This window comes from Akebia trifoliata, chromosome 16 (genome assembly GCF_017979445.1).
Source record: "Akebia trifoliata isolate Shusen 1 chromosome 16, ASM1797944v1, whole genome shotgun sequence".
Classification (NCBI taxonomy): Eukaryota; Viridiplantae; Streptophyta; class Magnoliopsida; order Ranunculales; family Lardizabalaceae; genus Akebia; species Akebia trifoliata.
The window spans coordinates 5178041-5195470 of NC_141390.1; the positions used below are offsets into that span (position 1 = coordinate 5178041).

The 17430-nt window shown below is 33.2% G+C and overlaps 2 protein-coding genes across 2 annotated transcripts; both read left to right on the forward strand.

The window, feature by feature from the left end:
• The first annotated feature begins 3836 nt into the window (after positions 1 to 3836).
• Positions 3837 to 7285, forward strand: LOC147382404 (uncharacterized). Its single transcript, XM_086428449.1, has 5 exons — positions 3837 to 4521; positions 4970 to 5044; positions 6498 to 6572; positions 6698 to 6934; positions 7013 to 7285. Exons 2-5 carry the CDS (start codon positions 5042 to 5044, stop codon positions 7283 to 7285), a joined length of 588 nt encoding a protein of 195 aa, XP_086284575.1. The 5' UTR covers positions 3837 to 4521; positions 4970 to 5041.
• Positions 7286 to 11624: 4339 nt separating this feature from the next.
• On the forward strand, positions 11625 to 14610 carry LOC147382405 (uncharacterized). Its single transcript, XM_086428872.1, has 2 exons — positions 11625 to 13191; positions 14116 to 14610. Exons 1-2 carry the CDS (start codon positions 11770 to 11772, stop codon positions 14122 to 14124), a joined length of 1431 nt encoding a protein of 476 aa, XP_086284998.1. The 5' UTR covers positions 11625 to 11769; the 3' UTR covers positions 14125 to 14610.
• Positions 14611 to 17430: the final 2820 nt, after the last annotated feature.

Genomic DNA, 17430 nt, shown 5'->3' on the forward strand with positions numbered 1-17430 from the left:
ATATATCATTTTTTTCCTAATTAATGTTGTTGATATGTCAAAAACACATGATAGGATGGAGTGGACACTCCGTAGCAAGATTATGAAAGATAATGGGTTTTGATAGAAAGTGGATGATATTTAATTGAGATTGATGGATTTCTTTGCACCATTGAGAAGATTATGTCAAGGATGTTAATTGTCTTTAAGCACCTCAACTCTTATGCTTTTAACGATCCTATCATATTAATAGAAGCATTCGAAAAGGTAGAGTGGTCATTATAAAGACAACGGATTTTAATAGTAAGTCACTAATATTAATTGAATGGAGATGAATGCATTTCCTTTCAGCATCAAAATCACCATTAGCATATATGGGTCCCGTTCGGCACCCTAAGTTTTACCACACACTTTAACAAACGCGTTTTGTCTTACATGGGTTAGAAGTTTCGGAATGAGCTGATTTTTGGTGAGGATGATCTCTATGGTGAGGAGATCATCCTCACCAAAAATCAGCTCATTCCAAAAATTCTAACCCCATCAAAATTGATTTACAAAAAATGGACGGTCCACGATTTTTCAACGTGTAAACATGGGGCTAAACATTTTGGAATGGGCTGATTTTTGGGGAGGATGATCTTCTAATCATAGAGATCATCCTCACCAAAAATCAGCCCATTCCAAAACTTCTAACCCATGTAGGACAAAAAACGTTTGTTAAAGTGTGTGGTAAAACTTAGGGTGCTGAACATTTCCCAGCATATATATATTGTTTTTTTTTTTTTTCCCCATTACTTTCAATATTGTTGACGTGTCAAAAACACAATAGGATGGAAAAGAAGTCCCCAAGAAAGGTTTTGGAGGCAATTAATTTTGATAGAAAAGTGAATATTATTGAATGGAGATTGATGGATTTCCTCGAACGATCGATAATATTACGTTAAGGATATCCGTTACGTTTCATCATCTTTTGCCTTCTTTTTTCCTTGTTAATATTACCAAAGACTTGAATTAGTAAAGATTTATGGGTAGTATGTATTTGGTCAACTAGTAAATTTCAAAAATTAAGAATCAAGATTCTTACAATGGAAGATGAATATTTGGGTGTTGTCATTTTTTCTAAATCAAAACTGTTCTTCCAAACCACTCGCAGCCACTAAGGCAGTGTGTACTGCCACCGTACGCTCAAGCTCAAGAACGGCTGTTCTATTCCCCCCTTTTATTTATTATGAGCTGTTAGAACTCTATGTCGTGTGGCCCAATAGACCTCATGGTTTTTATTGCTTAATTGCACAAAGATTCTATATATATATATATATATATATATATATATATATATATATATATATATGGGTCCCGTTCAATGGCAAACTTTTTGGCAAAACATTTTTCAAAACATGAGTTAGAAGTTTTGGAATGGGCTGATTTTTGGTGAGGATGATCTCTACGGTGAGGAGATCATCATCACCAAAAATCAGCCCATTCCAAAACTTCTAACTCATGTTTTGAAAAATGTTTTACCAAAAAGTTAGCCATTGAACGCTACCCTATATATATATATATATATATATATATATATATATATATATAGTCCCAAAATCGTTAGAATTATGAATATTCTTTTAAGTTAGTAAGAAACCTTGATGGATAAGACACTTACTAAAAAGATAACTCTAGGCCCTCAATCTTCACTTGTAAAAGAGGATCGATGACTCCATATTGACAAGTAAGAAGAGAGGGAGAGAGAGAGAGAAAACGAATAAGAGTGTGGAAAACGCACATAGTGGAGACTTCTAATAAAAGTGATATCCACCAATCACTAGTACCTAGCCAATTCATATAGAGAAGGAAGAATGTGAGTCTAGAAGAAATGATCAATTTGATTGGGGTTTCGAAAGTTTCGAGGAACACATGGATAGAAAGGCACGCATCTAACGTTTTGAATTAACGACTTCATAATGGCACAAGGTAAGTACCATCAACTCGATTTAAATTGAATAAATAGCATACTTGAGGTATGTGATAGATTAAATCCTATTGAAAAAAATCAAAGTTTATTAAAGTTATGTTTAAGATTTTTAATATGTAAAATCTAACATGAACCACTTGGAAGCCCTTAAGGCATCGTTCCAAACTTCAAATATTTCATTCCATTCCATCACATTCTATCAGGTTGTTGCTACAACAAAAATAGTGTATGTTCAAAACCTCAAGTTCAAGATGTATAACGAAATAATGAAATACTTGAAAGTTCAAGGTTAATCCATAAGAATTATCTCAACAATAAATAAGATACAAGTCAAGCAAGATAAATTTGAACTAAACTACAAAAATTGAAGATTTTTCCATCATTTCGTATGGAGCCAAAAATAAACGAACTCAAAAACAAGTATAGCAAAACACACTAAGGCTATATTTGGATTGAGAGAAGTGGAGAGAAGAGAAACTCAATTTCTCTTTACTATTTTTGGATTGACATGAGAGAATTTGGGACAACTTTCGAATTTTAAAATATCTTAAAAGAAATCTAGGGGCAGAGTTAGCATTATAAAATATTTTAAAAGGGTTTCTCTCCATTTCTCTCCCCTTATCTTCACTTTTGGAGAGAAAGAAAAATCATTTTTTTTTCTCTCTTCTCTCCAATTCTTTTATCTTCTTTCCCCACTTAACAATTCAAACAAGAGAAATGGAGAGAAACTCGTTTATTTTCTCTTCTCTTCTCTCCATTTCTCTCAATCCAAACACAGTGTAAGGCATTGAGGATCACTCAACAAGTCATGATTTATTTTCAATTAATTATTTTCTCGGTTAGTTTCAAATGAAGATTCCCCTAGTCATATGAAATTTCAATTAAACCAAAAAATAATCTACAAATATATTTGAATAGTTAAAGATTGAAACCTTCAAACACTTATTAACATATCACAAGGATTTTCCAAGCATTTAATGTAATTGACATACCCAATGAATAAAGAAAATTTTATAGATATATAATAATAAACTAAAATAAATCAAATCATTCGATTATTCAAAATTGAAATTGCACCCAAATTGGTGAACAAAAATAAACGCATAAATCTTTCAAGTTTCACCCTAAACCCTAATTAGGTATTTAGCCAACAATCTTCATAGAATGATCCATTAAAAAATCATTGAATAAAACTTTTTAAAAAAAAGTATAGAGAAAACTAAAAGAGAGAGTTGGAAGGAAGATGATTTGAAGAGAAGTAGACGAGAGGAGAAGTGAAAAATGTAGATAAGAGAGTTTAGAAGGAAAAAAAATAGAAAACGGAATAAGTGGGAAATAGATTTAGAAGGGGGAGAGGAAGAAAATCGCTGGAGAGAAAGGACATGTGGGGACGTAGTAGAGATAAAAACCTAATAAGAAAAGAAATTAGGGAGATTATATAGAATCATGTGCTAGTGATGTGTCAAATAAAGCAAAATAAGGAGAGAAAATAAGAAAGAAATAAAAGGAGAGAACAAATGTAGAGAAAAGAAAAAAGGAAATAAAAGAGAGTGTGTGTGTTGAAGTAGTGGTGAAAGAGACTTAACACTATGTCACAAACAATTAAAAACGACTAAATATTGCGGAAAAAATGACGGACTAAAGCCGTCGTTTATATACGACGGTTTTCACCAATTGTTTAACCCTTAATGACGTTTATAATAGTTGATTATAAATGACTAATTTAATCCGTCATTTAATTAGTAAAAGAATCACTATTGCCACACCAACTTTTACTAATGTTACACTGATTGGTGTGGCGTTAATAAAAATAGCGTAACACTATTTCCACACCAACTTTTACCAAATATTAGTTTCGATTTCTTCTCTGTATCGTCTTCCTAAAAAAAAAAACCCTAGAGTGAAAATCGCATTTTCGATTTCTTCTCTCATTTGTTTCTTCTTCCTCTTAAAAAAACCCTAGAGTTTTAAATCTCAAAAGAACAAATTGCATTTTCGATTTCTTCTCTCGTGATTTTCAGTTTCGGACTTACGAAATCAGGCGAACTTTGCGCGGTAGTTCTCTCTTGATCTCTCTCTTTCTCAGGCGTAATGTTTTCTACATCCATTTGGTAATCTTCTTTGATTATTGTTTAATGTTTAGTAATTTATTCGATTTCGTTCGAGAGCTTCTAATAGAAATTTGATTTTTTCTTCAATTATCTTATTATTTTTTAATTTTAATATTTGCTTTGATTGATATTTGATACACCATTAGTCAAATTTTTAAAGGAAGTTTAATCTCCAAAGAACAAAATGCAGATAAGATTCAGTCCATATTTCTTTTGAATTCCACTTATTCAGAAAGAAGATTTATTAGATTTTGTGTTTGATCTGAATAGATTGTCATTCCACAGATGTTGATTAATCACTTCTTAACATTTATTTATTCGCAGATCTCAAAGTTCTGTTACAGATTCTGCGATTCCAATATTGATTCGACGGTTCGCTCATCGTTGGTTCTACTTATCTCTTAAGGCTTAGTAGATTGAGCTTGTTTGTTTAATCTGGTTGGATATCTTCTCGATTTCTTGGTATGATTTTAACGATCCTCACTGATTTTTTTTAGTTTTTGGAATAAAATTCGCTTATCTCATTTATCACTCATCTGTGAAATTTGCTGTTGATTTGAAATCATGCATTTTTTTTCGTTGATTTTGTTCTCTCACGGAGAATTCAATATCCTCATCTTTGCCATGTTCAATCTATTTACATTGTTTCTTCTTGACAAGCAACATTTTTATATTGTCCAAGTCATCAAGTTAACTTGTTGAACTGAGATTTTTTTAATGGGGCACATTGCTGTTGACTCACCAAATTCAAGTTTTGATTTCGTTGACAGATCGTTTACTAAATATTTAGCATAGGTAAGTAGCTTTAAATTGTGATAAAATTTTTGTAAGAACTGGTAAGTTTAATATCATGTTAGGAATGAAATATGTATATATTGTTCATTTACATATTTGACTGTTTCATTTATAGAGTAAAGAAGATCCTCATAAGGAGATTACCAAGACAGACATATACATTGCCAGCCATGCCAAAAGTCAACAAATGGTGAGAATAATTTATTTATTTATTTTCGTGATTTCTGCAGCACCAGTACCTTCTGGTGAGCTTTTTTCCGGAAGAATGAGTGAGCTTTTTTATATCTTTTTGGTGTCAGAGAGACATAGGGTATGCATGTATAGAACTTCACCATTTCAAATACCATCTCAAAAGATTCTAATGCAGGTCGATCCCACGAGGGTGCACCCTCACTTACTGGTGTGTATGATGGGTGGGTGCTGCATGTGCCCCGGGATTAGTCTATGGACAAGACTATGATTCTCTACATGTAGAGAGTGGAAATCCCCCATTGATTTGTGCAATTTGGGTTCTCTTTGAATTGCTTGAATACCACTTACTCACTCTTGTATGTCATTGCTTGATTATCTCTCTGGCAATCTTGTTCTTGTGGTCGAATGCTGCCAAGTTCAGCCACAAGTAAGCATATTTGAGAATTGACGAATATATGAATTTGATTCAAGTTCCTTTCTTCATTGTTTCATATAGTATGATCTGTTGATTGATGTTTCATACGAGCCTCCCTTGATGTATTATTGTTGCTGTTAATCGACCTAGTCTCATTAATTCCAACCCCACAGCTGCTGGTGTTGGTGAGATACTTACCACACAAGTCGTGGAAACTCATTCAAGCCATGTTGTGAGGGGCATGTTGCCCCCACATAATGAGTCTACCATTAGATCTTTATTCAAACTTAAATTGGGTCCTCACGACTGTCAAATCAGATTGATTTTTAATGCAGCTGATCTCACAATCAATATGGGTCTTAATATGATCCTTTTATAGTTCAGAAAGTTAAATTATTGGATATTGTTGTAGATAATGTTTGGTATGTGATGACGTCAATGATATTCTTCAACATTTGTGTGGTTAGAGTATATCTTTCAAGTCACCAAGGGATGCATAGAATGGTATTCTTCAACATTTGTGTGGTTAGGGTATATCTTTCAGTTGTTATTTTGCCAATGCTATAGAATGGTATGTGACCGACAGCTTCTATGATGGCTGGAATTATTAGGTACATTAACATGGACAAAGAAAATTTGTGATTTACAACCATTATTGCCAAATTAGTTACATCTGTAATTAGATTTCAATCCAAATAATTAATACCATAAATGACCTTTAGTAGGTTAATGTTAGGTATATATAAATCTCAAGTAATTAGAGGCACAAAATCTCACAACTTAGACAACTCTGAACATTTGGAATGTCCCCAACAATGACTAATAGGTCTTGGCTGCTCATCTCCGTTATCTACCTATATGTTGTCATTGCTGACATACAGAGAAAGGCAAAGAAATTTCTTCAACATAGTTTTTCTTTGGGGCTTATTTTCTGGTATAGAGCCTCTCAATAAAATGATTTAAAGGGATTTGTTTTGTTTTTTTTTTTTTAATAGTTGTTATTATTTATATTTCTTAATTATTATTTATTTTGCAGGAGGCCATCAATAGAATGATTGCTAATGACCCTTCTAATAAACATAACGATCTAGACCATGACCCCGTGGCTGTGGTATGTGCATTATTTTAATTAGGATATTTTGTAATTATGATATAATATTGTGTAGTAGGCATTGATATTAGTAAGTATGATATCATATCGTTAGTAGGTATTGATATTATACACTTTTTGTACAGGTTTGTGGTCCTGATAGCCGGGGTCGTGTTCGGGGAATGGGTTCAAGTGTTTCCAAGACTTCCGTGTGTGCTTCAATTCCTTATAAGCAAGCCTTGGCGTATGAGACGACAATCCTTCATAATAGAGTGGATAAGTTGACGGAAGCGGTGCAAAAGATGAATGAGACTTTACAACAATCAAAATTTTCTACTAGGACACCAATGCGGTCTTCCACCAATCTCGGCAGTTTTTCACAGGTACAACATTGGCATTTTACTTTTGATAGATAAGTGAATTTCTATTGTTGCAATGATATTGTCTACATGATTTTATAGGTAAGGCCTGATTCTCCACATCATGAGTCACATTCTAATCCATCAAGCATACAGACAGGTCTTTGTAAGGTGAATCGCTTACAACGACCACATGATTGTGTTGCCGAAGGAAGAATGATAGGTGCATCTAATGCGGATTCAGATAGTTATGATATTCTTATAGATGAGGTTCTTGATGGGAATGTGATTCTACAGAGTGGAGAAAGAACATTCGTTGATTTGACATGCGGTGATATTATTGATTGGCCCAAATTTCGAATAAAGTTTTACTGAACAGAGGTATTTTTCTTGCTTTATATTGTAGATAGATACTAAACATAAAAAATTATAATTAAATAATTAAATGTTTGACAATGATAGTTATGAGAACTCTTTTATTTTGTAATTTGGTATATTTATCTTTCTTGCATAATTACTTGACAATGTTTTTTAATTTTTCAACCACAGTTTTCAGCAATATGTCGCAAGAAGTAGAAATGTATGTTATCCTTAAGAATCACTACGTCATTCTTCCAAGGATCGAGAAAGGCAGATGTTGGTTTTGATTTCTACAAATCAAGTCAAGTGAAATTGGTAGAAGATATTTTTTGAAAAACTACTTTAAACATTGAGATGTAAATTAAAATCGACACCATGAAAACGGGGCATGTTGGACTATGTTTGCACATGTAAAATTTGAAGGAAAATGGTTTCCATTTGAAAAATGTAAATTTTTATTTTTTTGGTGTATTTATTTATTTTATTAGATTTCAATTTTCTGTCCAATGAAAATTGTCATTTTCTTTTTAGGTGAAAAATATTAAAAATGACAAACAATAGTGGTTAAATTTAAAAAAAGTTTGACAAAAAAACGACTGCTTTAAGCCGTCGTTTATATTTACTAATTAAATTTAAATTCGACAAACAAAATGACGGGTTTAGGCCGTCGTTTTATGTTGACAGACCATGACCGTCGTTTTTTACAACACTTTGATAACACGTACCAACCGTCGTTCACTAAAAACGACATCGTTATTTACAACTGCTCTTGCAACGGCAGGGGCCGTCATTTTTCTTAAAAACGACGGCTTTGGCCCGTCGTTTTTTGTAAAATATGACATAGTGATAAGATAGGGAAAACTTTTTAGAGAACATTGGGAGAGAGAATAGAAAGAGAGGGTAAAAAATAAAAAGAGGGTGTTGAGTCTTCCACACCTAAAAAATAAAAATTAAATTAATTAGATCTAAATAATCAAATTAATATTAACTAATCATCATAAATTGAGTTTAAACACCATTTTATGCATTTATCTTCCACTTAAGAGTTAGCAAACTTCCCCTCACTAGCCAAGCTGGAAATTTTAGTGGTTGGAAATCTCTAGTAAGCTCAAAACTACTTCTCAAAGCTATCCATGTCGAGAAGCAAGAGACTGAGTAGTACTTTTCTCAATATTGGTTGCATTTCTTCGAACAAAAGGTAATTGTTAAATTTTTTTGTTCTTTTCTTTCTATTCTCTATTCGATGGTGAATCTTTGCATTAAATGGCTAAAATTTTAATAATATTTTTTTATTTAACTATGATTATTAGCTATTATTTTGAAAAATTGAGCTATTGGATTTAATTAATTTGTATTTATAAATGGAAAATTAAAGTTTCTATGAATAATGAGCTTTGAAAGAAAGTAGATGACTATGTGATCGAAAAAGAAGGATGTATTGACATACCAAACATTGATGTTTAGAATGATAAAACTCAAGAAGGAAAGGAGCCAGTTCCACCTATTATAGAGAGAGTCCTGATAATATGACGCCCCCTCTGACCCACGCCTTTTCACAGAATCGTAGATCAGTTGCCTCAAGATACACAAGAAAATATTTATGATTATGCGTATCCCAAGGCAATTGATCTATGATTATGTGATGAAGGTGTAGGGGGGGCGTGTGTCAGAGAGGGGTGTCAAAAAATCATTACACTTATAGAGATGGAGTTAGATTCCTTGGGAAGATTTATAGAAAATGTAGTACATAATGCCTTGTACTAATGAGGATTTAAAAGAAAATAAAACTGTGTAAAACCAGATGTACAACATGAAAAAAAACCTATATTCGACAATCCAAAGTCATCAAATTTCATAAAATTTGATAGATCAAAGCTTCAAAATTTTCATTGTCGAATTTTTTTTCGACAGTTCGAAACCATCAAATTAATGAAAGATGGGAGAAATTTGATGGTTCTAAGCCAGAATTTAGGGAACATCAAAATTTTAACAGCCATAGACCATCAAAATTCAATTTATAAAATCAATGGGCCTTGGGCCGTTGAATTTTCCAATTTTTAGGAAGGATGTAAGCATAGGCAGTTAAGCTAATGGTCTCTCTCTCAGTTAGCGATAGCAAAGGTCTTCACTTAGTGTGAAAGAGACACACCTTGTTTTGTTTTTTTTAAAACAACACCAGGCCAGTCGAGTTGACCAACCTAGCAAAACCTTGTTTTCAACCTAATTGCATAGCCCCTAGACCTCAATTTTTTCTAAGAGACTAAAGAAAATAACCTAAATACCCTCATCTTAAATCTCTTGCTAGCTAAAAGTCGATGATTTTTCGATACAAAACTCTCATCTTCAACCTTCATATTTTTATAAATAAACAAAATAAAAAAATAAAATTCCTTAACTGCCAACCTTGACATTTAAACAATTAAACTCAATCAATCTTCAAAGCTCAAGGACAAGAATGGAGTTTTGAGACAGTAGAAAAGTCATTAGATTTTTCTTAGAAAAATTGAGTGTTTTATATAAGAATTGAAGATGGGGTCAAGTATAGGTTTGAGGTTGAAGAGTTTGAAAATGAGAGATTTAGAGATAAAAATCTAAGGGCGTGTTTGATTGCATGACAAACTCTAATGAAAATAGTTTGCCGTGAAAAACTTAAAGTTAACGATATTTGAGTGCAAAACAAATACAAAGAGAAGGGAAAATGATTTGTCACATGCATGAGATTTGTTGTTTGAGGCAGCAAATCTTTTCTCACCCCTCCCCTTTGTCAGCGATCTCCCATTAATTCTAAAATTCACGATTTTTTTCAATTTTTTCAATGAAAGTATTATTCTCCAGATTATTGAATTATTCTAAATAATTCACGCATTTTAAGTTTAAAAAGAATAAAACACAGCTTTTGTTATACGAATTTTACGAATATTTATAAAACTCGGTGGAAAAAAAAATGCTATTGTTCCTCGTTGTATTGTAAGTTGTGACGTATAGCACAAGTCAACTTTGAAGCGGCCATGCTTCAAAAATTTGGAGGAATTTACCTTTTTACGTGATATATGTCACTTTTATCTTTGAAAAAATAATAATATGGCCTTCTACATTTATTTGAGATTAAAATTAAATTTTCCAAATTAATGATTTGTCCCTTGACTTTGGTCTTCTTTTATAAATCAATGGAACAATAACCTCAATCCCTCATTATCACCACCATCATTATCATATTACCGAATTTTTTTTAAAAATTTTAAATTGAGACGGATAATACATGTTGTAGGTGTCAAAATTTTGACAAGATCCCAACATCTTTCACAAATTACAAGAAAAACCCTAAAAGTTATAAATGGGCCACACATCTAAATTAAGCCCATTGATTGATTGAGAATGAGCCTCTTATAAGGGTCGTTGAGTTAAAAAAGATTACTAAATTTGCAATCCAATATCATAACCCTCTAGAATTTCATGGAAAAACTCAGATCCAAAAAGAAAAAATTAATGTTTTTAGACTTGATCCATGGTTTTGAAAATGAATTGCTATTGAATTCTTGGCCAACTCCCAAATTTAAAATTAAAATTTAACAGTGAAAATGAATCTTTTTTAAGTTTATTTTATTTAAGTTCATAGAATTTTTGTCATTTATGTCCCTCTGTCATCGGATCATGTTTTTGGATGCTACAAGGTGAGCTCAACAACCTTTGTAATATTTGAAATCTTACCAAGTAAGGCTAGACTTAATTTGAAAAAATCTAATCAAAAGAACTTATACAACCCAATTTAAACAAAAGAGTATATACAAAGACATTTCTATGTGATTTTCCATGATTTGCTCAAACAGTGGAAAGGAGTTATCGATACATCGTTTGCTTCGCAAATGATTTGTTAGGTAAATATTTTCCTAGCCTAAAGATTTTTTTTTTTTTTTTTTTGCTATGTTAAAGATGAGGGCAATTTTAAGTCATTTTGCATGACTTTTCTTGAGTAGACCAAGGTCAAGAATCTATACCATCAATTTGAAACTTCAGAGAGGTAATCTCAAATATTCCCCCAAAATGGAGGGTGTATGTTTAAATCACCCTTTGTTTTTCTATAACTTTATTAAACCCTTTTACTTGTTCATTTCTTCTTCTCAAAGCCCTTCCATGCTCCGACGGAGTAACATGGAATCTGTTCTTTCGCTGCAATTTTTTTCAGACCCACTCACCTTCTCTCTTCTTCATTTTCCTCAAACCCTAACCCTAAACCCCGAAATTCTCTTACCAGAAACCCTAAAATCAATAACAAAAACAGACCCAATGATTCTCTCATTCGTCGCCGAATCACTCCAATTTCTCATGAACTCAGGTACAATTTCAATCCCCCGTCATCAGAAATATCAGGAATTTCTTCCGCTGATGTTGTTTCAATTTGTTCTTTACTCTCCAAATCGAGTGGGCAATCCAGAAATCTCGATAATTTGCTTAAAGAGTTCAAAAACAAGCTGAATTCAGACCTAGTTTTAGCAATTTTAATGAATTACAGAAATTTAGGGAGAATGAACACTTTAGACTTCTTTTCATGGTCTGGATTTCATTTGGGTTTTCAATTCGACGATTCAGTGATCGAATACATGGCCGATTTCTTAGGAAGGAGGAAGCTTTTTGATGATTTGAAGTGTTTGTTGAAGACGGTGTCGGTGATAAAGGGTCGTGTCTCATGTCGTACGGTTTCGATTTGTATTAGGTTTTTGGGCAGACAAGGGAGGGTTAATGAGGCCATTTGCTTATTTGAAGAGATGGAATCAGAGTTCAATTGTAATCCAGATAATCTTGTGTTCAATAACATGCTTTATGTTCTTTGTAAGAAGGAATCCTCTGGGGAATTCATCGATGTCGCTCTTACAATCTTTCGTAAGATTGAGTACCCTGATACTTACTCTTATAGTAACATAATTGTCGGTCTTTGTAAATTTGGTAGATTAGAGAGTGCCCTTGAAGTTTTTCATGAAATGGGTAAAGCTCAATTGGTCCCCACGAGGTCTGCCATTAACGTTCTCATTGGTGAATTGTGTGGATCAAGTACGAATAAAGAACATATCGAGAGACTTAGAGTTACGAATTTTCGAAGACCCTTTACAATTTTAGTTCCGAATGTTGGTTCGAATGGTGTTACCATAGAACCTGCGATTCAAGTTTTTTGGGCAATTCATGATTCGGGTTTGTTGCCTAGTGCTTTTATAATCAATCGTCTAATTTCCGAGCTTTGTAGATTGAGGAAGATAAAAGAAGCAATTGAGATTATGAAGGTTGTTGAGGATAGGAAATTAAGATGTGTGGATGAGAGTTACACGATTGTGATACGAGCTTTAAGTGAGGTACGGAGGGTGGATGAAGCTTGCCAGTTATTTGGGAGGATGCTTTCCCAAGGTTTGAAGCCTAAGCTTGTAGTGTATAATTCGATTATTTGCTTGCTTTGCAAATTGGGGAGTGTTGAAGAAGCTGATAGGATCTTTGAAATTATGACTAAGAGGAGGTGTGCACCGGATAATGTAACCTATACTGCACTAATTCATGGTTATGGTGGAATTCGTAATTGGGAGGCGGCCTATGGGTTGTTGATGGACTTGTTGGGGATGGGCTGGTGTCCACATTTCCACACGTATAGTTTGGTGGATAACCTTTTGAAGGAGCACGGGCGGGTTGATTTGTCTTTGAAGTTGGAAGGTAAATTGGAAACACAGCTCTTGCTCAAGCATTGCAAAGCGGGTCGGCTTGAGGTTGCATATAAGAAGTTGAACTCTATTATTGAAAAGGGTTTCAACGTGCCAATCTATACTAGGGATGCGTTTGAACGCGCTTTCCAAAAAGCTGGCAAGTGGAAGATAGCACGTGAGTTGCTTGAGAGGATGGACCGTGACCGTAATGTCTCAGAAGTAACCATCGAGCAAGAGGAGGTAAGATATCGAAGCTCCCTATGAAGAATTATTGAAATTTATAGGCAAACCAGATTTCAAGTGTTAGAAGGAACATGAGAGTTACCTGTTGGCCTTGTCTTTATCATGAACTTGAGTCATTGTGAATCAGCTCACACTTCAACACAATAATCGAAATTTTAGGCAAATCAGTTGTAAAAGTAGTGACATGGGTTTGCTCCCTCTGGTCGTCTGTTTGAAATTGGGTGACCTCCTGACTTAGCAGGTTGGGAAACTTCTCTACAATCAGGGTGTATAATTGTAGGGAGTAGTCCCATCCCAAAAGGGTATGGGGATACCCTGCGATCTTAAAAAGAAAAAAAGATGGTCTTCATTTTGTCTAAATTTAATTTTTCTTCATTTTCTCCGATCACTATCCCTTAAAACAAATTATAGCAACACCGATAGGAATTTTAAGCATTGTTGAAGGCCGATACTTTCAAGTTTGAGGATGGAAAGAGACTATCCTCCCTACTCTTTAGTAATCGAATTAGGAATTGGGAAACTCTGTTTGATGGGTCATTCCAAGGAGATATTCTAGACCAAAAACAAACATGTGTGGAAGATCCTAAGCATCAAATGTGCCACCTTTGTTTATCAGAAATATGATCTGATTCATAAAGTTTGTCTATAGATTGATGATTGGGGTCTATCAATATTGGATTTGATACTATTTTTATAATGGTAATCAAACTTGTCTCGTCCTTTATCCTTTCTTTAGATCAGCAATGCAAGCCTAGTGCTTTGATTTAACAGCTTGAGAACAACAGAAACGAAAAGGGAAAATCAGACAGCATATATCAATTCATGCAATCCATTGTAGCTACCTGTATATGTATTTTTTTTTTCTGTTAATTGTTAAGATATTCGACCATTGTTGTTAGTTTTGCTGAATTATACTCTCAGATGTTTTGATAAAGCTTCCATTTCTTATGGAGCAACTGGAAATTAGTCTCTTGGCATTGTCATTGAAGAGAAGGAGACAAACATCGTCCTTCCAAATGCTCCCAATCTTCTTCAGCACCTATGATTGATTATTGGTGACACTGTCACATAGGATCACAGGGTGTCAAATTTGCTGTTTCATAGCTGTGATGAGTGGAAAAGGAAGATTATCGTGGAGGAGCATTTTTGCCAATGTGTTCACCTTCATTGGTTTGCTTTAGTTCTTCAATAGTGAAGCATCAATGGGGATTTAGTGGTTCAAGGGAAACAATTCAAACCAGTTAAGAAATTCTTTCTCAATCAGATGAAGATTAGCCTGAATGAAATTCAATTAATTGTAATAATTTCTTATAATTCAGGCTTAGCTCAAAGAAAATTCAACTTATTTATAGTGGATTTTTGTTCTCTCTGCAAAAAGAATTGTTGAAATATAAATCATTTATTTCTTCATTGTGAGATACCCTTTATTTGTTTGGTTTAACTCTTTTTAACCTACATCACTGGATTAATTTTACAAGCTATACATTCTTTTCCAAAGTGGGTATTCCTAGACTTTTAAATGTAGACAGAAGTCTCTAGAAATTGATTCTGATTGTGAGGGACAAAAGGATATTCGAATGGAAGGAGACCCAATTGAAGATATTATTCTCGATGTTACGAGCTCTTGTTTAAGCTCCATAAAGAATTTCAGGATCTTTTTTTCAAGGATTTCCTCTTTATGGGATCATGTTATGTTGGGAAGGAGTTAGTAATAATCTTTCTCGTTTTAGGTTTTGGCGATAAAATATTTATATATCAATCCAATACTTTTTAATCATGTTTCTCGGTTTCACGAACAACTTTGTGGACTTAAACAAGCACTGCGAGCTTATATTCAATGTTTAACCAATTTTTATTTGATAATCATATTCTCACTAGCAGTAATCCTTCCTTGATACATACTCTTTATCACTCAAATGGATTCACTGTTTGACATGAACAATTTGGGAATATTACATTACTTTTTAGGCATGGAAGTGCAAATGGAGTATTTCTTTCTTTAACGAAAGAATAAGTCCCAAAAACAACATACACTGTTTGACATGAACAATTTGGGAATGTTACATTACATTTTAGGCATGGAAGTGCAAATGGAGTATTTCTTTCTTTAACGAAAGAATAAATCCCAAAAACAACATATAACATAGAGCTTCATAATTCAATCAAAATAAATCAAGTATTATAGCCAATAATATAAATCAACAACATACAAATAAAAGACAGCTCTATCCCAATCCTTACATAGTTCAGAGAGCTTAGTAGTTCAACAACCAAAATCGTAGCCAAAGTGTTTTTGTCCTGTAGGGGGTAAAGTTTCATAATGAGCTGATTTTTTATGAGGGTGAAGATATAATCTTAAAAAAAAATAAAAAAATAAAAAAATCAGCCTGTTCAGAAACTTCTAACCCCAATTAATAGGTTGAAGAATCGTGTATCATTAATTTGAAACCACTTTTTATAGGGTTAGAAGTTTCAGAATGGCTGATTTATGTGAGGATGATCTCTTACCATAGAGATCATCCTCCCCAAAAAAATATATAGATATAAATAAATAAATCACTCCATTCGGAAACTTCTAGCCCATATAAGACAAAACTTTGACTCCCATCTTGGCAATCGAACGTTGACCTATAATCTTAGTCTACCGAATATGTGAAGTTATTCCTTTCAAGGATGTTACCATGTGCCGTAGTATTATGGGCACATTACAATATTTAATATTTAACTTATGTTAGTTCATCCATAGATAAACATTTTACCATTGTCAAACATTATTTGATGATATATAATATTGGATTAGAGGCCATGATTAGATGTAATTATCAGTTATCACATGTCAGCTTGCATTACACCCTTTCAAATTTCAAAATTTGTAGTTATAATGGTTGTAATAATCTATATTTAATGGTCTTGTTAACTTGTGCTCTTAGGGCACACATTAAAGAGCAATAAATACACCTAGGGAATTGGAATCTAAGGAATTTTGGTAAAAACAAAATTTTTTAAGGGCATTTTCGATATAAGATTCAATTTCGAGTTGTATTTATTTCATTTTAATGTGTGCCCTTTGAAAACATGTTAACAAAGCCCTATATGTAATAAGAAAAATTACTTACAGGACAATGATGAAGGGACCTTTTTCTAAATAATCCCTAAGTTTTGGGAGGCCTCTTAATAGTTCATTTAGTAAACTTTTCTTTTCTTAACCTTGGACCTCATCTCCCACATTTCTCCTGATTGAATGCTTAAATTGTTCGAACTCATTATTTTCATAATAAAAAAAATTGGACTTTTGACATCTCAATCGAGTTTCGTAGACTCCATTTTGTAAGAAAATATTCAAGAAAGAAGAAGTCTTTTTCAAACATTTTGAAGATGTATGTAAAAAATTAAGATTTTTTCACTTTTTTTCTTAGTTTTCTTTTTGAATGAAAATCGATCAAGAATGGTTCTTTGGGACTGAAATCATCTAAACAAGTCTTTTATCTCAAGTTTTTAGTTGATATTTCTATGTATTTTAGTCTAAAAAACCCGAAAATTGAAAATGGGTGGGTTTTACCAATGTCGAGTTCACCACTTTTATTTTTAAAGCAGTGAACTCGACAGTAAAGAAAAGCATCTAGTTAGATTATAAATAAGGGAACGGTTCGACAGCCCTAAAATTTGCCAAGTTTGGTGCCAAACATTTTTTGTAAATCACTTTTGATGGGGTTAGAAGTTTTGGAATAGGCTGATTTTTTGTGAAGATGATCTCTAAGGTGAATAGATAATCCTCACCAAAAATCAGCTCATTTTGAAACTTCTAACCCTAGTTTACAAGTTAAAGAATCGTGGACCGTCCAATTTTTGTAAATCACTTTTGATGGGGTTAGAAGTTTAGGAATAGGCTGATTTTTGGTGATGATGATCTTATGAGAGATCATCCTCACAAAAAATCAGCTCATTCCAAAGCTTCTAACCCATATTTTGAAAAATGTTTGACACCAAACTTGGCAAACTTTAGGGCTGCTGAACCGTCCCGAAAATTGAAAATGGGTGGGTTTTACCAATGTCGAGTTCACTACTTTTATTTTTAAAGTAGTGAACTCGACAGTAAAGAAAAGTATCTAGTTAGATTATAAATAATGGTGAGTTTGATAGTAAAAATTATGAACTCGACACTAAATAAAAAAGCTTCGAGTTCAACGATAAATAAAAAGTGGTGAACTAGACAGGAAATAATAAAAACTGTGATTT